The sequence below is a fragment of the Ornithorhynchus anatinus genome, chromosome 5 (genome assembly GCF_004115215.2).
Source record: "Ornithorhynchus anatinus isolate Pmale09 chromosome 5, mOrnAna1.pri.v4, whole genome shotgun sequence".
NCBI lineage: Eukaryota > Metazoa > Chordata > Mammalia > Monotremata > Ornithorhynchidae > Ornithorhynchus > Ornithorhynchus anatinus.
Window position 1 is genome coordinate 40,495,905 of NC_041732.1, and position 26,112 is coordinate 40,522,016.

Genomic DNA, 26,112 nt, shown 5'->3' on the forward strand with positions numbered 1-26,112 from the left:
GGTGCGGCAGTTGGCCCTACCTATCATGGCCACACCCTCCTCTCCAGATTTTTCAGCTTGTTGTTAATTTGAAAAAATACGTCCCATAGAATATACCATAGTATGTTTGTGGTTAGTATCAGTCAGTCAGTGGTATTTAGTGCTGAAGTGTTACAGAGCACTGAATAAAGTAGTGTCATATCTATGTTTGCACTGTGCATCTTGGATGACCACAGAATTAGGGAACATTTTTACTGTGTCTGCGCTGGGGCCCTTCTGAACATGAAGCTGAACTTCATTCATTCATTCAATAGTATTTATTGAGCACTTACTATGTGCAGAGCACTGTACTAAGCGCTTGGAATGAACAAGTCGGCAACAGAACTTCAGAATATTGCTTATTGCCCAATTTCATTTCTTCTTTTGGCCTCCTTCACACTCTGAAGGATTTTAGCGAAGAAACTCCCTGCTGTTACTGTTTCTAATTTGTCCATGTCAAAACCATGACTAAGTTTTACATTACAAAGATGTTGTTTTGGAAGTGCTCTTCTAAAGAGCCTGTGGGTTTTGAGTTTGAATTGTGTTGTGCTTCTAGAAAGTAAACTGGACTGAAATCTATTTAGCTATATTATTGAGAGCTCATCATGTGCAGAGCTCTGTAGTAAGTGCTTGACGAGGATCCGTCAGTATAGCAGAGTCAGTAGGACCGTTCCCTGCCCATAACAAAGCTTACAGTCTAGAGGGGGAGGCAGGCATGAATATAAATCATTACAGATCTGTACGTAAGTGCTGGGGACTGAGGAAGGGTGAATAAAGGGAGCAAATCAGGGGCCGCACAAGGGAGGGCTTAGTCAGGGAAGACCCCTACATAAACACAAGCTGAGATAGGAAATGTACGTGTCTACCTGCCCTGAGTATACACAGAGTCATTTGGAGGTGGGGTGGGAGAAGTTGGCAGCTAGCCACCCACCCATCGCTGTCTTGTGGTCTCGGTCAAAATGTACCTCTGAGCATCTTGCTATGCTCTGCTCAGTGCCTGAGTCTCAGAATCCCGGTATTCCTCTCAGACTCCCAGTTCCAGTTTCTTGGGTCTCCAGGGAATTGTTCTTAGGGAAAGGTACTCCTTGGGGGATTCTGCCTTGCTGGCAATTCTGGAACCCAGCCCTCTTAAGATATTGATTAATAATTGATATGACCATTGCAAGGCTTGATTTCCTCTTACTGGGGCCTCTGCTGTTCCAAGCAAGCCCCAGGAGGCTACCTCAGGGGTCAAGGACTCCGGCTGGGCTGACAGGAACTATAAAACCTTTGACTTCTGCTTATTAGCCTAAAAATTCATATGACAAAAACTGAATTCTTCATCTTCCCTCCCAAATCCTCTCCTCTGCCGAACTTCCCAGTCACAGTTGACAACACCATTTCTATCTTTAAAGCTGTAACCTTGGCATTATTCTTGATTACTCCTTCAATTTCAATTTTCATATTCAGTCTGATGTTAAACCTATCTGTTCTTCCACCATAACATTTTTCATCTACATCCAGGCACCACCACCCTGGTTCAGATCCTTGATATATCCTGGCTAAACTACCATTTCTGCCTTGTTACTGGTCTCCCAGCCTCCTGTCTCTCCCCACCCTAATCCATACTTCACTTTGCTGATCTGATCTTTGTCTAAGCTATCATTCTGCAGATGTATCCTCTGACTTTAAAATCCTCCACTGGTTATATATTTCTCTTTTCATCGAAGAAAAAATGCTAACCATTGCCTTCTCCCTACTATGGGACTGTGAGCCCCATTTGGGACAGGGACTTGTATCCAACCTGATTAACTTGTGTCTATCTTAGCTCTTAAAACAGTGCTTGGCGCGTAGTAAGCGTTTAACAATGTCATTAAAAAAAAATCACGGTAGGCATTCAGTGGGCCTATCTCCCTCAATCAGTGGTATTTATTGAGTATTTAGTGTGTGTAGAACACTTGGGAGAGTACAGTATGGAATTAACAGACACACTCCCTGCCCATAACAAGTTTACAGTTTCCCTCGTACTAATCCAGTTTGCCACCTTTGTTGCCCGAAGCTAACTTCACCAAGTCTCCTCCTTGTCTTTTCTGCTTCCAAATACTTGCCCCAGCCTTTTTTTTTAAATGGTATTTGTTAAGCACTTACTGTGTATCAGACATTGTGCTAAGCCCTGCGGTAAATACAAGGTAATCCTTCTGACTCCCAGGCGTGTGCTCCCTACTAGGCTACATTTTTCCCCAGCTTGGAACTCCTTCCCCGTTTGGATCCACAAGACTGCAACTCCCCAGTTTCAGAGCCCTTCTGAAATCACATTTCTCCTAGAAGCCTTCCCTGATTCCTTTTTCTTCTCCCTAGGTCATATTGCCCAACTACCACCTCAGGCCTTCTGCACCAACTAAGCCCCTTCCTGCTAGCAGGGCATATGAAACTGCTTTCCCTGGATCTGTTACAAAAGAATCAGACTTAACAAAAAGACAAAATACAGCAACGAACAAAGCAACAGAGGAGGCAGCAGACAGCCGAGACCCAGGAGAGTGACCCCAGCACCCCATCCCAGGGGCAGAAGCAGAGCCCAGTTTTCCCCATATTCCCTTGTTCCCCCAGGCTACAGCAAGGGGTGGATTACTTTTAAATCCCTCTCCCACCAGAGTCAAGTTTCAGGGTCCACCTGAGCCCCGCTGCCTCCTGGTTGCCCGACTCTGATGTCCCACAGCCCTGACCACCCAGCGTGGCCTAGTGGATAGAGCCTGGGCCTGGGAGTCGGAAGGACGTGGGTTTTCATCCCTCCTCTTCCACTTGTCAGCTTTGTGACCTTGGGCAAGTCGCTTCATGTCTCTGGGCCACAGTTACGTCTTCTGTAAAACGGGGGTTAAGCCTGTGAGCTCCATGAGGGACATGGACTGTGTCCAAACTGTATCTACCCAGCACTCGAAACAGTGCCTGGAACGTAGTAAGCATTTAACAAATAGCATTTTTTTTTTTTAAAAAGCAGAAGTTGAACTCTGGGACTTTTGAATTCTCTTTTCCACCTGCGCTGTCCTCTGTCCATTCCATGAATGGCAAGGGTAACAGGAGAAGCAGTATGCATCTCTGGAGTTCTTGAGGAGTTATTTCTGGATTATTTCCAGTTTGGCAACCCCAAGGTAAATGCAGATTCCAAACGTTTCACAGTGTGGTAAAAGCCAAGTTTAGTGTATGAGAAAATTCTGATTTTTGATATTTAGAAATGTAAAGAGTTTTGTATACTTGTCATTCGGGGAGAAGTGAGATGCTAATCCTTGGTCTAGTGGGAGGAATAGATATGTTGGAAATGGATTAATTGCCTTTAATCCATTTTCTTGCTCTTAAAATTAAGGGCAAACAGCCCAATAATTTTATTCGTCGGGCTTTTTGAAGCTTTAAGGGAATAAAGCTTCGAGGTTTGGCTTCAGACAGGAGATGAGGCTAAGAAATACATTACAGTTGATTTTTGTATTGAAAGCAGTGTTAATTTCCTTGCCTACAGTGCTGATTCCTGGAAGATCCCTTAAGTGCTGGAGAGGGACATTTGCAAATTATGTTAGTAATGGTTTGACTGAGGGCAGGTTAATGGGGTTAATCAGTATTAGCTTTAACCGCTGGTTTTTTTTTTACCCCACAGATATTTTGAGGACTTTGAGAAAAGAATCCCCCGGGAAGAGATGTTACAAATGCAAGTAAGAACTGATGAATTGAGTTAATTTAATGGTACCAAGAAAGGCCTCAGGGGAAATGAAGAGAGATTGAAATTTTGATCTGCATACTCTTTCTCTTGCTAGGACATCGTGCTGAATGAAGTCAAAAAGTTGGATCCCAAATACATTGCTACTGTCTGTGGGAGTTTCAGGCGGGGTAAGAGCTACCCATCCTTCTTTATTAAGAGTCTTTTAGACCCATTAGACTTATTTTGCTGGAATCTGTCTTTAAGTAGGATCATTTGGTTAAATATGAGGGCAAATGTGTTTCTCACTTGCTCTCATTTAGCCATTGCTGTTCTGGGTTTTACTATGGAAGGTGCTATAGTGGACCTACTATACATATTTTACTATGGAAGGCTTCTTAGCAGCCTTTTTTTTTAAATAAGTGCTTACTATCAATCGATCAATCAATGGTATTTATTGAATGTTTACTATGTGCAGAGCTGGCAGAGTACAATACAGCAGAATTGTCAGACACATTCCCTGCCCATAATGATCTTACAGTCTGGAAGGGGAAGAGAGACATTAATATGAGTAAGTAAATAATTTATAAATGTACTAAGCACTGGGCTAGATACAACAGAATTAGGTTGGACGCAGTCCCCGTCCCACGTGAGGCTCACAATCTTAATTCTCATTTTACAGATGAGGCAACTGAGTCCCAGAGTAGTTAAGCCACTTACCCAAGGTCACACAGCAGACAAGTGGCAGAGTTGGGATTAGAACCCAGGTCCGCTGACTCACAGGCACATGCTCTTTCCACTAGGCCACTGTGGTAAAATTGCCTGTTCAGATTTTTACCAGCCCATTTGCTTGGGCCCAGGAAGTGAAGGGGAGAAACTTCCCGAGGAATTTGGGGAAGAGCATGTGGGGAGAAGGAATTCTGTGACTCCCACCGCCTACTCAGAGGTTATGGCCGCAGTTGTGAGTGGTTGAGCAGGTGCAGGATCTTGGAGGATTTGGACTCATCCAGGGGCGGGAGTTTGCTTGCCCCGATTAGTCACCTGCCCTGGGCACGTGGTGGAGTTCGTGCACTAGGCATTTTTGGCAAAGACATTTTCTTATTTCATCTCCCTTCATACCTGGCATCATGAACTGAAACGTAAGAGTTTTAATCATAATAATGATACTTGTTAAGCGCTTACTATGTGCGAGACACTGTACCGAGTGCTGGGTAGTTCAACTTGAGATGCATTGGGAATATCTGAGGTTAACTATTGCTTTTCTCTATACCTGTTGATTATACATTAGATTGTGGGGTGGTTTGTTGGGAGGGAAGACTGAGGAGTCATCAGCTCCCTCCTCCCAGCTTTCAGGACTGACCTGTGAGATCTTCCACGGACATTAGCAGTGGCTTTTCTGGGTGTTGATGCCCGGTTTTGGGTCCTCTAGACAGTAAACTCGTTACGGGCAGGGAAAGGGTCTGCTCATTCTGTTGGATTGTACTCTTCCAAGTGTTTAGTACCGTGCTCTGCACATAGTAAGTGCTTAATAAATACTATTGTTTGATTCATGGGGTCCGTATTGAGTCCATCTGCCCCTTTCCTAGCAAGACATGGCAGGACACACGTACACAGTCACTCTCACACCCGTTGTCCATGAAGACAGTCTTCAGTATGCAGCTCCATCCTCTCCATCCCTCATTGGGTGGTGGTGTAAGAATAATAATGATAGTCTTGATATTTGTTGAGTGCTTGCTGATGTCTTGTGCTCTGGTGAGTGCTGGGGTGGATATACTATGGGCAGATCAGTCGTGATTCCTGTCCCATATTGGGTTCACGTAGCAGGGAGAGAACAGAAATCCTATCCCCATTTTTACAGGTGAAGGTACGATATTGTATAGCACCCAGCCTTACAGCTTGTAAGTACATATCCGTATTCTCCCAGCTCCCCATCAGTAATTTATTTGAAAATCTGTTTCCCCATTAGAGACTGTAAGCCTTCTTGAGGCAGGGATCGGGTCTGCCAACTCTGTTGTAGTTTCCCAAGTGCTTAGCACCGTGCTTTGCACCCAGTGCTCAATAAATACCATTGATTTACCGATATCTATAGTAATCATCCCAGAGTCTGCTGTCAGCATCAGTACACCTGGACAGAAAGTTCGAAAGCTGTAAACTTGCAATGTGGTGGAGTGAGATAGAAAATTAGCCACAGAAACTACAGAGAAGAAAATTAGGCTTAGTAAGAATCTGTCGTTTACTCAATTCGCCATCTAGTATATACAATGTGGTGTTTATAACAGGGATTTCACTCTCTACTCTCTACGGTCCAGGTGCAGAGTCAAGTGGAGATATGGATATTCTCCTGACACCATCCAGCTTCACCTCTGAGTCAGCTAAACAGGTGCCTGAATCCATAACTGAATTTAGTGATTGACTGGTAGGGTCGCACGTGTGTTCCAGAGTTATAGACAAGAACATTGTAGAGCTGAGCAGTTCTGACAGAAGGAAAAGAAAATTGCTGAAAACATCCTTCTGGAGAGGGAGCAGGGAACAATAATAATAAAAATTAGAAGAGGAAGAATTGTGGCATTAAGGGAGATAGGTTTTAGTTAATGTACAGTAGCTGCTCTGTTTTACAAGTCACCCTAGAAATATGCAATGTCTATGTACTATATTTTAAGTCAGTCAAGCAACTCAGCGAGGAAGTTGGCGGGTTACCACAGAGACATGCATGTGTCAGACATTTGTGACCCATCCGCATCCAGCCTGTTGCCCCATCCAAAGAGTGGCTGAAGTGCTGAGCTGGTGGCTGTCTGGGCGACTTTACTGTTCATCAGGGTAAACAAGCAGCACTACACATCACCCACTCTCTGCCATCACCGACCTCTGCCATTTGCCCTCTGCCATTTGCCCTCTGCCATTAGAGTAGTTATATTTGAATTTTCACTCCAGATGCATTTCTTTCAGTTTAGATAAAGCCGTCATTCTGGGGAAATTTGGGTGAGGCTCACATGTAGCAAACCTTCCCCAAGTTTAAACGTAAGCTTTAGAAATCACTGAGCGGACTTTTCTGTGATCCAGTCATTTGGAAGCTTACAAAAACTTTCTTTTTCCCTGGTATCTCAGTGTCGTGAAGGAAAACATCCTCTTTCTAAGATATGTGCATTTGTTTATACACCGAGGTTTCGGTTTGAGCAAAACGAAGTTCAGTCTCCAAGATGCTTAGTACCCGTAACTATTTTGCATACATTTAGAAAGGTGGCTTTGTGTTTGGTTTCCTGTTTTTTAAAAAAATAAACCAATAGCTTCTCATTTAACTTTCTGTTTTACTGTTTCTAATTTTACAGCCCAAATTATTGCATCAAGTTGTGGAACAATTACAGAAGGTCCACTTCATCACAGATACTCTGTCAAAGGGCGAAACCAAGTTCATGGTGAGTTCTTTTCTGGAATAAAACAACAAGCTTGAAGACTGCCCAGTAACCATTCTGAATGTATTGCCTTAGCTAGATCTGGCTGAAGCTTCATATTAGTGCAGCCAGGATCAACATCTAAAAGTCCTGAAAGAAAAAATAGTAATTAGTTACCGCTTATGCTTGCATTTGATATCACAATCTAGTGTAGATTTTAATTAAAATTCTCCACTGTGAAGGATCGAATAGCTAAAATATGGTCAATTATTAGTCAGAATCATCTACCAGCTTTATTGTTTTCAAGTTACTATGATGGCTTTGGTGGTTATATTTATTAAACTCTTTCTATGTGTAAGCAGGGAATGTGTCTGCTAATTCTGTTGTATTGTACTCTCCCAAGTGCTTTATTCAGTGCTCTGCACAAAGTGCTCAGTAAATATCACTGATTGATTGCCAGGCACTTTCCTAAGTGCTGGGGTAGATACAAGATATTTGGGTTGGACATAGTCCCTGCCTTACATAGAGCTCACAATCTTAATCCCCAATTTATAAATGAGGTAACTGAGGCACAGGGAAGTGAAGTGACTTGCCCAAGACCATAGAGCAGACAAGTGGCAAAGTGGGAATTAGAACCCAGTACCTCTGACTCCCAGGCCCATGCTCTTTCCACTAAAACACATTGCTTCTCCCAAGCATTTTATATGATCATGCTAATTAAATGGGCTTCTTCTCAAACTAGTAAACCCCCTTGTAACCCTGGAAGCTGTGCCTCAGATATCTTCCCCTAACTGGATTTAGAATTATTTTAGAGCAACACATGGAAGGGATGAAGCCAGGAGCAAAGAGGAGAAGGGAGGAGGGGAAAACCTTTACAGGAATTTCCCACAGTGAATCCAACTCAAATTAGTCATCACAGTATTGCTGGCCAATGATGACAACCCTAAGGAATTAGGGGGTAGAAGCACAATTCAAAATAGCAAATGGCTTTAAGTGAGATTATCAAACAATTCTTTATAAATACTAACGGAAAGGCTTCAAAACAGCTAGACAATCCTCTTCCTTTCTAACTTTTAATGGATTTAATTCATATCCTCTGTCTCCCTCCTCTCCTGAGCTTTTGGAAAGAAAACCCCTATACAGTACAGTTTGAAGGTATTAAGAAAGGATATGAAATCTTTTTTTTTGTTTTTTTTTTTTCCTGTATATTCAGCTTTCCAGTAGAATGCCTTCTGATCTAAAGATTTAGTTAGTAGACTTGGTTATTCTCATATAAAGTCATTCGGACTTTGAGGTAGTTCCTTGGTTATTGAACATTTTTAAACATTTTAATTATTGCCAAAATTAAGAGAATAGAAGAAATGAGAAATTGCAGCACCAAAGTTTTAGTGTTTTGGGGGATATCTTGACTATGAATTACTCAAGTCAATTAGCTTGACAGCTCTTATTTGTATGAACATTTGATTTAAAATTAGAGTATACAACTTTTTGTTTTTTGGCTATGAATATTTTTATGAAACATCATCATACCTTCAATTTTTTTAGCAGTAAAGACAACAGAAACCAATTTAAAACTTAACTCCTCCTCCCCAACAAAATACAGGTAGAACCCAGTTGTAGCTACATTGACGAGACCAAGAAATTAAAGGTGCTGTAGCCAAGTCCACTGCTCATATACTTGGGATAATTTTCCTGGACCAGCCTGAGTGAATCTGTAACAGGATTTACAACCAGGTTTTAAATCCACCCCACCCTCACCCACCCACTCCACTTACAACCATGTTACAACCAGGTTTTACCATGTAGGAAGAATCTAGGCAATAGTCGATTGCCATGAGCTCCTTTTAACTCATGAACAGATTTGGGCCAGGAGGGATTAGAAGCAGAAGAAAACCGGCCAGCTTTCAAACCTACCTGCATTTTTTTTTGTTCAGTCTCAGAATTCTGACGGTTAAATGTCCCTTTCATCTGTGCTGTTTTCATTGGAGACTAGGTTGTGGATTTTTGCTCAATTTATGTAAGATTTAGGTTCCTACTTTCTCTTTACCCCTTACACCCCCCAAATCTAAATATTAAACCTTGCTAAGTTTTCCATCATTTTTTCAATGCCACAGTTACTTTAGTTCCTTTATCCAGTCAATCAGTGGTATTTATTGAGCGCTTACTGTGTGCAGAGCATTGTACAAAGCACTTAAGGTTGGTAGGCACGTTCCCTGCCTACAAGGAATTTGTAGTCCAGAGGCGCAGGCAGACCTTAGTATAAACAGATAAATTACGGATATATACAGAAGTGCTGTGGGACTGAGGGTGGGGTGGATTTCGAATGCTTAAGGGATGCAGCTCCAGGTACATAGGTAATGAAGAAGGGAGCTAGAGGAGAGGAAAGAGGGCTCAATTGGGGAAGGTGTCATGGAGGAGATGAAATTTTAACAAGGCTTTCGAGGTGAGCAAAACAGTTCTCTGTCCTATAAAGAGGAGGAGGGAGATCCAGGTGAGAGGGAAAATGTGGGCAAAGGATTGGTGGTGAGATAGATGAGATCATGTTTCAGTGAGTCAGTTGGTGTTTAAAGGAGTGAAGTATGCATATCGAGTTTGTGGGAAGGAGATTAGGTAAGAAGGGGCAAACTGATTGCTTTAAATCCCATCATAAGGAGTTTCTGTTTGCTGAGGTGGATGGGCAAACATTAGAGATTCTTGAGTGGGGAAACCTGGACTGAACATCTTAGGAAAATGACCTGGGCAGCAGAGTGAAGTGAGGACAGGATTGGAGAGAGAGAGAGAGAGAGGAGACAGGGAAGTCAGTGAAGAGGCTGATGCAGTGGTCAAATTAGATTATAAGTGCTTGGATCAGCATAATTGCAGTTTGATGGAGAGGAAAGGGTGGATTTTAGTGATGTTGTGAAGGGAAAACCTACAGGATTTGGTAACGTTGAATATGTGGGATAAATGAAAGAGATGAGTTGAGGATAATGCCATGGTTACGGGTTTGTGAGACATGGAGTTTGGTGAGGTTGTTTACAGTGGTGGGAAAGACATGGGGTGGATGGGGTTTGGGTAGGAAAGACCCAAGCTGTCTGGAATCTTCCAAAGCTTCAACCCATCCACATAAGTTGGCCTTCTCATCAGGCTGCAGGGAGCAGGGGGTGACCTGCTGTTTTCCTGTGGCTTCTGCTGTTCTTAAATCAGTGGAATATTTAGGTGACAACTACCTAAATCATCATATTTAACCATAATGACATTCCACTCCCCTGCAGATGCCAGCTCCAGTGGGTGAAGGGAGCAGTCACTCCACGGGCTCCTTACTATTGGCTTTAAAGCCCTCAGTCAACTTGCCCCATCTTACGTCACCTTACTAATCTACTACAACCTAGCCCGCACACTCCGCTCCTCTAGTGCCAGCTTACTCACTGTGCCCCAGTCTCGTCTATCTCGCCTAGGGAAAGGGGATTTCCCACATCCTTCCCCTAGTCTGGAACTCCCTCCCCCTATATATACACCAGACCACCATTCTCTCCACCTTCAAAGCATTATTGTGGTCACATCTTCAAGCGGCCTTCCCCGATTAAGCCCTCTTTTATCCCTGCTTGCTTTCCCTTCTGAGTCATCTATGCACTTTCATCTGTGACCTCTGGACATTTGATATTGGCCCCACCCCAATTGCATAGCTCTTAGGTACGTGTCTTTATATTGTATATTATAAGTTATTTATTCACATTTGAAGTCTCTCTCCCCTTCTAAGACTATAAGCTCACGCTGGGCAAGGAAAGGCTACTTCTGTTGTATTGTACTCTCCCAAGTGCTTAGAGTACACTGCTCTGCACATAATAAGCGCTCAATAAATACGATTGATTGAACGGGCATAATGGGATTAAAGCTATTAGCTTGGTTCCCACAGCTTTTAGGGCAAGTCTTGAAGGTCTGCACTTTAGGTCTGGTTTCCGCACACAGCCACTAGGTGATGCCCAAAAAACAGGAACACCATTAAATATGATAATACAGTAGTGCGTGTGTGTGAAGGTTTGAAAGAAGAAAGAAGGGATCATCAGGAGTCACTTGGCACCCAGGCAGTAAGAAAGAAAAGGAGTTTTATATGTTGAGTAGAGGAAATCCAGCTAGGAATGCTGTGGGTTTGGTTGTGGGAGGGCAGAAAAACTGTAAGCCAAGGACTGCTCTTTTCCAGCAGCTGGGATCTGGTAACCACAGTCAGCATTGCTGAGGACTTTTGCACAGAAAGCCTTTCACTCACTGCATCTCAGGAGCTATTGACTACCTAGCTTGAATCAATCAATCAATCGTATGTATGTTGTACTCTACTCTCCCAGCACTTAGTACAGTACTTTGCACAAAGTAAGTGCACAGTAAATATGATTGAATGAATTAATTGAGCTCTTAATGTGTGCACAGCATTGTATTACGTGCTTGGGAGAGGACAATATAACAACAGAGTTGGTAGACACATTTCCTGCCTACAATAAGCTTACAGTCTAGAAGACGGGCTTACAGTGAACAACATCCTTGTGGGTGACAGAAGGAAGGGAACATTTCTGTACTGTTCCAAGAGGAAAACACAAGAGAATGTGAAATGGGGTCTCTGAGCTCTGTCTAGGACCTGTAGTTTCTGGAAACCGTATGGCATTTATGTGACCTCCACTTATGAGTAGAAATTCTCATTACCATTGTTCTTTATCATGTTTTTTGAGGGGCCTTAAAGGCCCTTGTTTCACCAAAGTGTTAGTTTCATTAGTAACTGAGTAAAGGACACAATCCCTGTCCTTAATGAGCTTTCAAATTCCAATTTATTATAACAAGCTATGCTCGCACCTCCCTCCTCATGCCCCTCCCAAAGCCTGACATATAAATTTCCAGGTCTGTTTTAAGGAGGTAGTCTTTCCCTGAGCCCGAATAATTGAAAGAGTGAGAATCCCTCTTGACACAGAACTGTCTCTGGACGTTACATAGTTAGAAATTCCCACAAGCCAGCATAATCAAACCAAAAGCCATTACAGATCTTTCTTCCTAAGGTAATTGAGCCATTCTTCCTGAGGATACCTCATTTGGAAGGTAAAATCGGATTCCTGAGCGTTTAGGTACCTATTAGCTTTGTGCCTGATGGACACCAGTCAAACTCTTACCATTGAGTGCTTCCTTGGCCACGTATCTTAGAATTTACAGAGCACGGCAGCATGGCTTCCAGGGACATAAGAAGTCGCTTAGAATTGCCAAGAGAAATGAAAAGAGCTTTATTTCATATACCCAACACGAAGCTATCCAATTGAAATGCCAAACAAAGCTAATCCACTCAATCCAGCAAGGAATTTACAATGGTACACAGACATTCTTAAGCATCAGCACTTCTGTTACAGTGCAGGAAATCAAATTAGCCTTGAGGGAAGGAGTGAAGCCATTAGATAAAATCCTTTTACTAACATGACAAACAGCAAGATCACTGCTTCTTGAACTTGAAACAGCCATATTTGTAGGTATTACTGTATGGCAATACCAATTGGAAAGCAGTTGAGGGTGGAAGGTGAGTTGGAACTTGTTAATGCCTCAGGAAGATAGGATTCATAGCAAGGTTAACTGAGGTTTCACAATAGGGTTGGCTAATCTTGGTATTTAACCATTGGCACTGCCTAAGTGTAAACCCCTAACTGAAAAGGGCATAGTCCTGTGGGGTTCCAAAAAGTTGGTGAAACTTTTTCCTTGTTTTAAGGTATTTTTTTCCCCTCTTTTTTATTGAATGCTCAGTAAAATAGGTGTGGGTTAAGTACCTTAGAAGTTTGTTAAAAAGCAGTAGTCTGTAACTAGTAGTTTGTTCACTACTTGGAAAAGGGATAATAATAATAATAATAATAATAATACTGATGGCATTTAAGCGCTTACTTTGTGCCAGGCAATTTACTAAGCACTGGGGTGGATATACAAGCGAATCGAGTTGGACACAGTCCTGTCCCATGAGGCGCTCACAATCTAAATCTCCACTTTACAGGTAAGGCAACTGAGGCCCAGAGAAGTGAAGTGAATTGCCCAAGGTCATACGGCAGACAAGTGACGGAGTCAGAATTAGGACTAATGACCTTCCGACTCCCAGGACCGTACTCTATCCCCTACACCATGCTGTTATGTAATTGACAGCCTGACAGCCAGGGCTTCAAGTGCGGAAAATCAGTCACTTAGCCAAAAGTGCAAATTTATTTTTGACTATTTGAAAGAATGTAGAATGTCATGCAACTCCATTTGTGGATAGGCAGAAAATGTGAGGGACCACTTTTCAACGACCGAATGAAATGTTAGAGATGTTCAGGAAATTCATTCAGCCAAATTTTGTGGTGGATAGATCAGAGATATTAAGGGAAGCCCATTGAAGCTTGACGGTTGAGGGTTCAAAACGAATCAAAGGAAATTTCCCATACTAGAGCTAAGTACTTGGAATTTATTATCACAGAAAGTTGTACAGGCAGACTATATTAGGTTCTAGAAGAGTTTGTGTTTGGATAAATTAATTGAAGAGAGAATCATAGTGGATTAATAGAGGGGAAAAATTAGGGGGATACGATGACTTGAGATGCATTGCATGGTTCTGTGGATGATGGATCCATGAAGAGTTATTAGAGGGAGAAGAAAGGAATCCTCCTTAACATTTGCAGAATCCACCCCTTCCTTCCTCTCAGGCACTGGTCATCTCCCAGCTTGGCTCCTGCGTTAGCCTCACTGCCCTCCCAGCTTCCAGTCCCCTTCGCTGCCCAGATCATTTTTCTAAAACTTGACTCTGCCCTTGTTTCCCCACCCCTCAAAAACCCCCTGCGGTTGCTCATTCCTCTCTGCACTATGCAGACACTCATGACTATTGGCTTTAAGGCACTATACCTCCTACTTATCCACTCTCTTCTCCCTCTACACAGTCTTACCCTCTTCATTCCATGCAAGCTATCCTTGTCACTGTGCCTCGTTTTTGTGGAAGTCCCTCCCAATTCATCTCTGGCAGAGCCCTATTCTCCCTATCTTCAGACGCCTTCTGAAATCACATCTCCTTCAGGAAACCTTCCCCAGTTGATTCTCAGTCTTCCCACCTTGCATCCCTCAACTGCTGTTTCAGCAATTCCACACGACCTAATTTGTAAACTGTTACTTCATCCTATCTGTAATTTATTTTAGAGTCTGTCTCCCCCACTGAATTGTAAGCTTCTTGAGGGCAGAGATCTTGTGTACTAATTATGTTGTACTTCCCCAAGCACTGCATAAAGTAGGCTCTCAAAAACTCTTGCTTTATCGATGGTACGTACATGGCCATGAGGATGGATTTCATGGACATCAACCATCCTACAATACCTGGAAGCAGCCTCGATTTCCATTGGTGGAGTCAGAAGGTGTTTTATTCCGACCCTTTAATTGTGACCTTATGGCTGTGGAATTAACATGCTTTTGACATTCTTCTGTCAACATTAATTTTGGTATTTGTAGCCTTAGCTTTATATGCTATGACTTCAAAATACAGTCTTCTTACTTCTTTCAAATAACCAGTTTCCTTCTTAAAAGGTACAAATGTTTCCCTCTGTTGCCTGATATGATGTCCCCCTTGAAAGGGGACAGTTATATCCTTGGATTTGTAGTAGAATGGGTGAGTGTAAAATGTCAAACTTCACTTCTAGGCCCTTCTCCTCCCAAAGTACTACCCTGCCTCATTCTGACTGTCATTAGTAAAATCCATGTTCACAGCTGCACTCCACCCCATAAGATACACATTTTCCTATTTTCCTCACTCTCTACCATAGAGTCTTCCATGGACTCAAACTGGCTTGTGGGCTGTGTTAATCAAAAAAAAATGAATGAACTGAATTTGCTTTAGGAGAGTCCCTGGCCCTCCAGTCATCTTGAAACCAGCTGTTTGGGGATTCCTCAGGCTGGTGGCAACAACTGTGTTGCAAACTGTGTGTTTGTCCTATCAAAGGCCAAAATGCAGACTGGATGTGTAGTCACATGTGGCAGAAATGAAGGAGTACATAGCCCAGAGCTGGAAACGTAGCACCAGCAGTCACAACAGGGCGTTTGGGAAGTGGATGGTCCCAGGGTGCATAGTGGTGATCTAAAGGTGCCATTTTAAAACCTTAGGTTGCCCAAGCTCCCTCCTAATCAGTCGCATTTATTGAGTGCTTACTGTGTGCAGAGCACTATAGTAAGCACTTGGGAGAATAGAGCGCAACAGAGTCGGTAGACACGTTCCTTGTCTTGTCCACAGCGAGCTTAAGCGGCCTCTAGACTGTAAGCTCGTTGTGGGCAATGAATATGTCCTTTTATTGTTATACTGTCCTCTCCCACGCGCTTAATATAGTGCTCCACACAAAGTAAGCGCTCAGTAAATACGACTGACTAAAACAGGAGACATTAATATAAATAAATAATGGCTATGTATGTAAGTGCTGTGGGGCTGAGGGAGGGGGGAATGAAGGGGGCAAATCCAAGTGCAAGTGAAAATCCTAAAAAATAGGCCAGGCCCCGTATATTCAGGCAACTGCAGACCAGGAAACTTAGGTCCTTGAGACCTGTACTCTGGGAGAGACCCTCAGGAAGGCAATCTTGCTTGCTAGCATAGAGGTGCTTATAAGGAAAGAGCTCTCAAAACTTTGAAAACTGGAGCATCTGAAAGTTCATTTTGAAAAACTCATGCTATTAAAAACAAAGCCTCAGGTTTCAAAATGTGTCTTAAGTTTTATCCTGTACAACTTATATGTTTTAGGGGGTCTGTCAGCTGGCCAGCAAAGATGAGGAAACGGATTATCCATACAGAAGAATCGATATCAGGTATTACTGAAATTGGAAGCCAAGTGCAACCTTGAACATCCTGCCTTCTGTCCACCCCAACTCTTTCCCTCTGTCCCTGTTCTTTTGAAGTATGTGGTTTACCAAGATAAGGTAGAGGAATGCTCTACATCAACAGAGTTAGTAGACATGTTCCCATCCCATCACCAGCTTACAGTGAACGGGGGAAAGAGACATGAAAATAAATTATGGATTTGTTCTTAAGCGCTGTGGGGCTGAAGGTGGGGTGAATATCAGATGGCCAAAGGGCACAGATTTAAGTGCATAGGCGATGCAGAAAGGAGAGGGAGGAGAAGAGGGCTTAATTGGCCTCTTGGACGAAATGTGACCTTGATAAGGCTCTGAAGGTGGGGAAAGTGGTGTTCTGGCATATTTGGAGAGGGTCGGGGTTCCAGGCCAGAGGGAGGATGTGGGAAAGGGGTTGATGAAAAATTAGCAAGATTGAGGCATGGTGAGCAAACTGGCGCTTAGAGGAGCAGAGTGTGCAGGCTGGACTGCAGTAGAAGAGCAGTGAGGTAAGGTAGGCTGTCTGAGTACTTTAAAATCGGTAGTAAGGAGTTTCTATTTGCAAAGGTGGATGGGAAGCCCTGTTGGTTCTTGAGGTGTGGGGAGATGTGAACTAAAGTTTTTTTTAGAAAAGTGATCCAGCAGCGGATTGAAGAATGGGCTCGATTGGGGAGAGGTGAGGCAGGAAGGTAAGAAAGAAGGCAGATGCAGTAATCAAGGCATGATAGAATTTGGTGGCAGAATGAAGACAGGTTGTAGGAGTCAAGGATAATGCCAAGGTTACAGGTTTGTGAGATAGGGAGGATAGTCGTATTGTGTACGGCGATGGGAAAGACGGGAAGGACAGGGTTTGGATGGGAAGATGAGTTCTGTTTTGGACATGTTTTAGTTTGAGATGTCGGTGGGGTATCCAGGTAGAAATGTCCTAACGGCAGGAGGAAATGCCAGAGTGCTGAAAAGGAGAGGGGTTGGTGCTGGAGAGGTAAATTTGGGAATCATCAATCAAACAGTTATATTTATTGAGCTCTTACTGTGTGCGGAGCACCATACTAAGCGCTTGGGTGAGAAGCAGTGTGGTTCAGTGGAAAGAGCTTGGGCTTTGGAGTCAGGACATGGGTTCGAACTCCCGCTGTGCCACTTGTCAGCTGTGTGACTCTGGGCAAGTCACTTAACTTCTCTGTGCCTCAGTTACCTCATCTGTAAAATGGGAATTAACTGTGAACCTCACGTTGGACAACGTGATTACCCTGTATCTACTGCAGCGCTTAGAACACTGCTCTGCACATAGTAAGCGCTTAACAAATACCAACATTATTACAGCAGAATTAGCAGACATATTCCCTGCTCGTAAGAAGCTTGCATCCGTGTAAAAGGTGGTAGTTGAAGTTATGGGAATGAATGAGTTCTCCAAGTGAGTGATTGTAGATGGAGAATAGAAGGGGACGCAGAACCAAACCTTGAGAGATTCCACCACTGTCAGAGGGTCGGAAGCAGAGAAGACGTCTGCAAAAGGGACTGAGAAGGAGCAGTCAAAGAGATAGGAGAATCAGGAGAGGACAGTGCCAGTGACGCCCAGGTTGGATAATGTTTCCAGGAGAAGGGGTGGTTGACAATGTTGCGGGCATCCGAGCGGTCAAGGAGGATTAGGTTAGAGTAGAGGCCGTTGGATTCAGTAGGAAGGAGATCACTGGTGACCTTAGAGATGGCAGTTTCCATGGCATGAAGGGTGCGGAAACCAGGTTGGAAGGGATGGAGAGAACTGGAGGAGAGGAAGTGGAACAGCAGGTGTGGGCAACTCATTCCAGGAGTTTGGAGAGGAGTGGTAGGAGGGAGATAGGGTGATAAGTGGAGGGAACTGGGAGAATGTGACTTTAGAACTGTTTGCCCTCCTGTTTAGACTATGAGCCCCATGCGAGACAGGGACTGTGTCCAGCCTAATTCACTTGCACCTACCCCAGGGCTTAAAACAGTGACACACAGTAAGTGCTTAACAAGTACCATTAAAAAAACAACTGCATTTCATCACAGCTCCTTCCTCAGGTACTGAACAGATTAGTGGCAGGTCACAACCAAGCTATTTTGAGAGTTATTGATGCGATGTTTGTAAATGGTATTTGTTTAGAGTGTACTATGCGCCAGGCACTGAACTAAGCGCTGGGGTAGATACAAGCTAATCAGGTTGGGCACAGTCCATGTCCCACATCAGGCTCACAGCCCTAATCCCCGTTTTACAGATGAGGGCACTGAGGCACAGAGAAGTTAAGTGACTTGCCCAGGGGCACACAGCAGACAAGTGGAGGAGCGGGGATTAGAACCCTGGTCTTTCTGACTCCCAGGCCCGTGCTCTTACCACTACGCCACGCTGCTTTTGACTCTCCTTATTCAGTCATCCAGGATGTCCCAACTCACTCTGAGTGTGTAGGTGATTGTTAGGTCAATTACAAATGTGACGGTATTGGAATTAACGCGTTATCCTTTAAGTATTTAATATTCATCCCAACCTCAGCCTCACAGCACTTATGTACAAATCTGTAATGTATTAACTTTAATGTCTCTCTCCCTCCCTAAACTGTTGGCTCCTTGTGGTGAGGAACACGCCTGCCAACCAACTCTATTGTATTGTACTCTCCCAAGTGCAGACTATAGGGCTCTGCACATAGTAAGCACTCAGTAAATTTGAGTGACTACAAAAGTATCTACAGTGATTTTCATCACAGCTGCATTGTTTTCTCAGGTTGTTTAGCTATGACCTCTATATTGACACATTTTTCTAGTACCTTGCTGTAGTTTTAGCGAATTCAGTTTTTTTGAATTGTAAATTGCACATGCATTCAAGTCATCCTCATAAAGGTTGTTTGTGTTTCTGAATTGCATTTTTTTTAGGCTCATCCCCAAGGACCAGTATTACTGTGGTGTTTTGTACTTCACCGGCAGTGATATTTTTAATAAGAATATGAGGGCCCATGCCCTAGAAAAAGGCTTCACGATCAATGAATATACAATCCGCCCCATAGGAGTCACGGGTAAGTGTCTCCTTTGACCCCGGAATTGTTCTTCAGTAGAGAAAGCCATCCAAGGGATTTCACTGCGGGCAACTTTGGTCCACATCAAAACCCTCTACTAAAGGTCATGGCCCACTGTAGCAAATCCACAGTGGCAGCAGAGAAGCTTCATGATATAGTATTTCCCCCACACACACACTCCCCTCCACTCACACACTAACCTCTATCAGTTAGTTCCCTAAAGAAAGACTTTTCCCTCTGGCAACATGATGGGACGTTGGTATCTTCATGATCTTTGCAGTGCCAGTAAGCATTTATAAGCCTGTGGCAGAGTAGTCTGCAGAAGCCCTCATCTTAACAATGCAACAAATTCTCCACTTTAAAGAACAGTTTTCAAAGTTAGTGTTTTACATGTACAATTGATATTTTCTTTTTAAAAGGGATGACCTAAAACCCACCAGAACTGCAAGTTAAAATGATGGGCAACAGATTGGCTCATTTGAATGTAAAAAATATTATCACGGTTTGAAATTGGAAGATAAACGGAAAGCCTATTTAGGCATTGCAGGGTTGATTAATGCCACGTAACTTGAATGTCAAGGCAGTGGATGAAGAACTAAACTTTTATTTTTACAACGCTATACGTGATGAGGTTCTTAGCAGCACTAGCAGAAGTTTCCATTTTTCTATAGCTTTGATGTCTGTCTTTCTTGTTCTCTTTATAAAATGCTTCATTTCCAGAATTCTCTTTTGTCTCTGCAGGAGTTGCTGGGGAACCCCTCCCAGTAGACAGTGAGAAAGATATCTTTGACTACATTCAGTGGAAATACCGTGAGCCCAAGGACAGAAGCGAGTGACTTGCTGTCTTGTTTGTGTTAAGACCAGCCTCGGGTTATTTATTTCTCAAACTTTCCATTGTAAAGTCCTTGACTGGGATTTTTAAACAACGACCTATTACTTGTTAGGTTCTATTATAGTCATTAAATCACAGAGTATCATCAAGTGGCATTTTGTTTTATTTACTTATATCTTCGGTACGAATCGTATTAATGTTCATTCATAATTTTTGAATTGGAGTCAAAGTTCTATGAAAAGGGGTGAAGAGAAAACTGATGGAATTCCTCTGAGTTCCAAGTTAAATAGGGGAGATCCTCATAATGCCTAGACTTTTACGCCATTGTAAATTAGGTTCCTTTGGCAGCTCCATTCAGTCTTTCAGGGTACCAGGGTGCCATTATGACAGCACCTGCCTCAGAGTGTGGAATAACACTCTGCTTCCTGGAGTCTGTTGGTAGACATCTATAGGCAGCTCCCCAAAGGGGCATAATGAAGGAAGTAGGCTATACCCTGGGAGAATCTGACTCTATAATACTTTTTAAGAAGATACTGATCTTTAAGTTAATTGAAATATTCTCTTAAACTAGAAATTGGTTCCACTGCAGTCACTTTCCAAACAATTTTCCATGATAAAATTGAACCAGGCTTCATTGTAAACTACAACATATGGAATTGGACTTTACCATCTAAACAGGAGTAGATGATTTTCCTCTATGCCAAAAATTGGAAACACCCAATTGCATTTGTCCCTGATTACAATAATCGAAAATTTTATTCTCACACTTTAAAACTTCATATTTTCTCACAATTTCTTTCAAATATACATAAAAATCTGAAGTATGAATTGTCAGATCTAGCCAGGACATTCACACTTGGGGAGTGACAAAAGCATAAAGCACAGAATCCTTACCTTTATGTAATAGAACAGATAAATTGTATTGATATGTTTATTTTCCTTGCTGAACTAGATGGTCTCTTGCAGTCCATTCCAACTCTCTATAACTATTTTATTTTTCTGGGGCATAATGAAATAGCAGTTGTTTGTGTTCCAGCGTTGGAGACAGATGAACCCATTGGGAAGGGAAACATCAATCAGCAATTTTCATAGTAACCCACTCTGGTCGTTTTGCTCACTGGAAAGGCTTGACAACTTTGTCTTCACTCCCCTTCATTTTCCTCTGAATCTTCAGCCAAAGTACAAACACCTGACAAGATCCATTTTTTGAGGTTGGTGGGGTTTTTTACCCATATTAGGAGTCGTGTCAAAAATAAATCTTTAATGTGGAAGGATGTCAGTTTTCTACAGAATGAAGGAAGTTGACACAAGGAAGCGAGGCCTTTTTCAGTAATTCAACTGAGCCGCTAAAGTAATTCTGAAAACATCTGACAGTTACTCTACCTTCAGCCTTGTATTGAGTGTCACAAGGTCAGGATCTCCCAACTACATGCAGGAAGTGACTGTATCTAGGAAAAGTTTAAAATCGTTCTTTGAGTTTTGTACTTACACGACTCAAGAGTGAGGGGTCACCCCCTGACTCCTGATTTCAGATTACAGTCATTTTAGATTTTTTGACAGACTCTTAACCGTGTTTGATGTGGAGTCCCAGTGTTCTGATTTCGACAAGATAAACCAGGGCCACAATCACACCGTTGGAAGATTTCTGGACCTTGAACGTCTTTGTGGCCCCTCCGAGAGCAGACCTGCCCCTCCATGAGAACTGGTTTACAAATTTTAGTCCAGAAATGGCGAGCACAGCACAGGCCAGGGCTACAGTCAAAAGTGCGCAGGCAGCTTTCTCCTTCTTGCCCTAAAACAAGATTGAGAGTTCCAGCAAAATTACTCACGGCCATACATGGAGAAATGATGACAGTCAGTCGTATTTGAGCCAAACAGTGTGCAGAGCACTGTACTAAGCACTAGGGAGAGTACACTTTGGTCATGGGTTCTAATCTCGGCTCTGACGCTTGTCTGTTGTGTGGCCTTGGGCAAGTCACTTCACTTCTCTGTGCCTCAGTTATCTCATTTGTAAAAGGGGGATTAAGACTGAGCCCCATGTTAGGGACTGTGTCCAACTGTGTCCTACCCCAGTGCTTAGAACAGTGCTTGGCACACAGTAAACAGCAAGTACCATGATTATTATTAATATAAGAGTTGGTATAGACAGCGGTAGGCCAAAAGGGTACCACCAAGGGAATTTTATTTCAGGGGTATCATTCGTAATTTAAACCAGAATTACTGTTTTTCAAGGAGGTACAGGTTCAGGGCTTCAGGTGGGAATATGAGCACTAAGTCACCCGACACTTTCATTTGGTTAAGAGAAGCAGCATGGCCTAGTGGATAGAGTGAGAAGGACCTGGGTTCCAATTCTGACTTTGCCATTTGTCTGCTTTGTCACCTTTGGTGAATCACTTCAGTGCCTCAGTTTCCTCTTCTGCCAAATGAGGATAAGACCGTGAGCCCTATGTGGGACAAGGACTGTGTCCAACCTGATAAACTTGTTTCTACCCCAGCACTTAGTACAGCGCCTGGCACATAGTAAGCACTTAATACAACTTTTTTTAAAAAGTGGGTTTTACCCTGTCATGGTACTAAGCCAGCTCATGGAGGCTCCAAATACAAGAGCTGGACTTGTGTCATATTTAATGGTGTAGAAAACAACAATTTCTACATCAGTAATCAGAAAGGGTGCGACAAGGAGGCATCAGTACTACTTAAATTTTAGAGCAGCCTAGTTATGTGCCCTAAGAACTGGGGGCAGTGTAAACTGCCATTTTGTAAATTATAGATATGGTTCTGTAAAGACAGAAGGCCCCAATTACGGGGTCCCTTGCTAACCAGTCAGTTATTACATCTTCTAGGTGAAAGGTGAAGAGCCACCTTTTCAGCTTTCAAGCCCCTTCCTACACTTCCCTTAGCCCAACTTAAGTCCGTTTGTCACATTTCATACCTACCACCTCTGCTTCCCAGCCTCAAGGCTAGGACAGCTTTTGGAATCATTCTCCCTGTGACAGTTTCTGGCAGGAGAAGAAGCAAGAGAGAGAGAGAGACAGAGGGAGAGACACTTGTTTCAGCTTCTCTTGTCTCTGTCACAGGAAACTCTGCCAGGATCTTAAAATGTGGTGATTATGGTTTTTAATAAAGGGGAAAATGATTTTTCCCACAACTTTGTTATCTTTAAAATAAGAAACACTGCTCTTACCTTTGCTTCCTTGAGATTTGTTGGGATTTGACTTTCTCCTAGGTTTGTTTTCTTGTATTGGATGCTGAGTTGTAACTTTTAAAATCAATCCATCTTGGTCATCCAGCCTCCTCTCCAAAAGTGGGATTTCTTCAGCCAGTGTACATACATCTAAAAGCCAGTCAGGGAAGACCATGGTAAATAGTCTTGAGTGGAAAGGGGATACAGGTACATTGAGCTTAGTTCCTTTTCTTGGGCAGCACCACAGAATGCCTGCACCTATTTAAATGGTGCTTCTGGCTTTCTGGCACATGGAAACAATGTTTGGGGTTTGGGGAAGAAGTCGGAGGTTTGGAAACAAAGCAAAGAATCAAAGATTCTACCTTAGTTTTATCTAAAAGCAGTGATTCTTTCCCACCCAATCCCCTGGCCCTAAAAGGTACAGTCCCAGAACTCACTTCCTGTCTGCCCTGGGAAGAGGGAAGTGGCCTAGTGGATAAAGCACGGGCGCGGGAGCCAAAGGACCTGCATCCCAATCCCAGCTCCACCACTTGCATGCTGTATAACCCTGGGCAAGTCACCTCTCTGTGCCTCAGTTACCACACCTATAAAATGGGTAGCCTCATATGGGACGTGGACTGTGTCCAACCTGATTAATTTGTATCTCCCCCAGCGCTTAGAACAGTGCTTGATACAATTAGTGCTTAACACATTTTTTTTTTTAAAAGAAAGGAATCTAATGCTGCAGTCTCAGAGGGGGTAACTCTAAATTACTAAATCCCCTTCAGTGCACGCACAGGAAATGGTGACACCAGAGCACCTGTCCAGGATGTTCCCTGGGGAAACATCACAAAATAATTTTTTTTAGGGAAAGAGAGATTTAAATGGAAGAAAGAAACTCTGAAAAATTGAAACCAAGAAAACCATCCTACTTGATTTTCATCTTTCTGAAAAAGACCATCTGTCTCGACTGTTTACCTCCGGGCATTGTGAGTGGAAAGATGAAAGCTAAGCTTACCATTGACACAGACCGTCCCCGGGCAGCACATGGCATTACGGTGGCATCTTCTCCTCAGCCCACGACAGGTAGCACAGAATGCCATTTCATCTCGGGGTTTAAGGCAGAATTTTCTAACAGTGCAATCTCTGTCTATCGAGCACTGCGAACCCTGCGGAGAGAAAGTGGCTTCGATCAAAAATAAATAGCTGCAGAGCTCTATGACATGAAGATCGGCCCCTCTTTCCCTGACCAAAGTGAGCTACAGTTGCCTTGATTTGATCTAGAAGCAAGATTTTAGAAATCTGTCCCTAGCTCAAAGGATATTTCCAAAACAATCATTTGTGTTTTCAATATATAAAGATGGAGATGGGAAGGAAGAGAAGTGGTTTTTCCTTTCCTGATGTGATAGCAGTAATCTAAGTAACAGGGAAGAAATGTGTTGCAGGAGCTAGTAAGGGGCAGTGGACTAGTTGTAGCAATATAGTAGCATCCTGCTGGCAAGGTCCAGAATGGATTTTTTTTAAAATGGTATTCTATAAAGTATTTACTATGTGCCAGGCACTGTACTAAGCACTGGGGTAGGTACAAGACAATCAGGTTAGGCACAGTTCATGTCCATATGAGACTCACAGTCTTCATCCCCATTTTATAAATGAGGTAACGAGGCACAGAGAATGACAAGCCCAAAGTCACCCAGCAGACATGTGATGGGGCAGGATTAGAACCCAGGTCCCCTGACTCTCAGGCTCGTGCTCTTTCCACTAGGCCTCACTGCTTCTTGTAGGATTCCTAGTATGTAACAGGTTAAAAGTATAGAGAAAAGTTGCTTTCCCTCCCCCCCCATCTCACAGGTGATTAGAGGCATTTTCAAGTATGAGAGTTTGTTGCCAGGTGTCTTAATTCCCTTAGTTCAGGATTTGTTTCTTCAAAGAACAGCCATCAACGCAAAGCCAGTAGAGTACACATAGGCCATATGAAAAGAACACTTCCTGAAGAGCAACTGCCTTAAACATACAGAAATAGGAAGAGAGGAGAGAGCGACTTTCATTCTCGCTTCATGACCTCAGTCGCCTGTATTTCTAGAGCCAAGAGTCCAAAGGTCTTGCCCTGTGATGGTTCTCACAGCATTTCTCTGAAGTCATTTGATGGCAGGCACCATTATCCCACTTTATAGATGGATAAACAAACACTCAGAGATGGTGGTGTTTATGGGAGGGGCCCAGTTGACTCCAGAGCTGAAACCAATTCTGTCAGCCAGGGTCCCTGGCCAATCCAATCCCTTCAGCCCCGTACACTACTGTGCAAGGGGACTCCAACGATTTGATTTTAAAAGTCTGGCACCAACCTCCAGGGAAGTTGTGCCCAATCATACGAATTTTTAATGCCTCCCGCCCCCATGAGCCCAGCTTTACCTTCCTCGTGGCCTGTACCTCTGCAGAGCTCTTGATGATGTTGGAATCTAGAACCAGGGCTGCCGAGGGAGAGCACAGCCAGCTGAGCCCCAGCAGGAATGCCACCACCATTCTTCAGACCTCCAAACCCCTGGGTTGCTCTGAGGAACTCTTGCCCTACCTCCTCTGAGCTGGGCCGCCACTAACCGGCAACGAAGCTTTACCCGAACTGTGGGATGGCCCAGCGTTTGGTAGGGACTCGCCCGTGAGAGAAGGTAAGCTCAACTCTAGCTGAAGTGTGTGAAATGTGACAAATGCAATCTGCCCAGTCGGATTCTTTCTAAACCATTTATATACCCAGATGTTCCCTGTTTATTCCCTCCTCCCTCCCCCGCCCCCCCATCATTTCCTCTTTCCTCAGCCCACACAGGCTTCAACAAATCCCTTTAAATCTGTTTGATCAATAGTTCAAAACAAGGACTCAATAGAGTGAAAGAGGAGGCAGGGCAGTGGCAGCTTCTCCTGGGGCTGAATCCCTCCTAATTATTGCATATCAAAGTTAGTTCAAAGGGCCAGGACAGGAGCAGGATGTCTGTATCAAAGGCACACTCTGATAATCACCTGCATTTCCTACCTTCAATAATCCTTTGCAAAACGGTCTGTTCTAAGATCTGCTTTCACAGCTAATTGTGCTCAAAGAAAGAATGAATCATATTGGCCAATATGCAAGCAAGGATGCCAAAAGCTAATAAGTTACAAAATATACCGAGGCTGTTTAAACTAGGCTTCGGATTGTGAAAAGGGAGAAAATA

The 26,112-nt window shown here is 43.2% G+C and overlaps 2 protein-coding genes across 2 annotated transcripts in view; one reads left to right on the top strand and one right to left on the bottom strand.

Annotated features, from left to right (window-relative positions):
* POLB (DNA polymerase beta) overlaps positions 1–19,895 on the top strand; it is a 31,872-nt gene extending 11,977 nt beyond the window's left edge. Inside the window, 7 exon segments of the mRNA XM_029065557.2 lie at positions 3,641–3,695; positions 3,798–3,870; positions 5,989–6,059; positions 7,006–7,092; positions 15,803–15,867; positions 18,775–18,914; positions 19,656–19,895. Coding sequence (XP_028921390.1) covers positions 3,641–3,695; positions 3,798–3,870; positions 5,989–6,059; positions 7,006–7,092; positions 15,803–15,867; positions 18,775–18,914; positions 19,656–19,750 — 586 coding nt within the window. The 3' untranslated portion in view covers positions 19,751–19,895.
* Positions 19,896–20,483: 588 nt separating this feature from the next.
* On the bottom strand, positions 20,484–25,604 carry DKK4 (dickkopf WNT signaling pathway inhibitor 4). The gene is made up of 4 exons (XM_001514908.5): positions 25,322–25,604; positions 23,928–24,078; positions 22,931–23,080; positions 20,484–21,538 (listed from the first exon to the last, which is right to left on the bottom strand). Exons 1-4 carry the CDS (start codon positions 25,430–25,432, stop codon positions 21,291–21,293), a joined length of 660 nt encoding a protein of 219 aa, XP_001514958.1. The 5' UTR covers positions 25,433–25,604; the 3' UTR covers positions 20,484–21,290.
* Between the last annotated feature and the right edge of the window lie 508 nt (positions 25,605–26,112).

Bases quoted from the DNA above. Each gene is read 5' to 3' on its own strand.
- DKK4 (XM_001514908.5), bottom strand. From the start codon at position 25,432: ATGGTGGTGGCATTCCTGCTGGGGCTCAGCTGGCTGTGCTCTCCCTCG. The intron at 24,079-25,321 runs GTAAAGCTGGGC...TTCTCTCCGCAG, and splicing joins AGGTACAGGCCACGAGGAAG to GGTTCGCAGTGCTCGATAGA. The intron at 23,081-23,927 runs GTAAGCTTAGCT...ACTGGCTTTTAG, and splicing joins GGGGACGGTCTGTGTCAATG to ATGTATGTACACTGGCTGAA.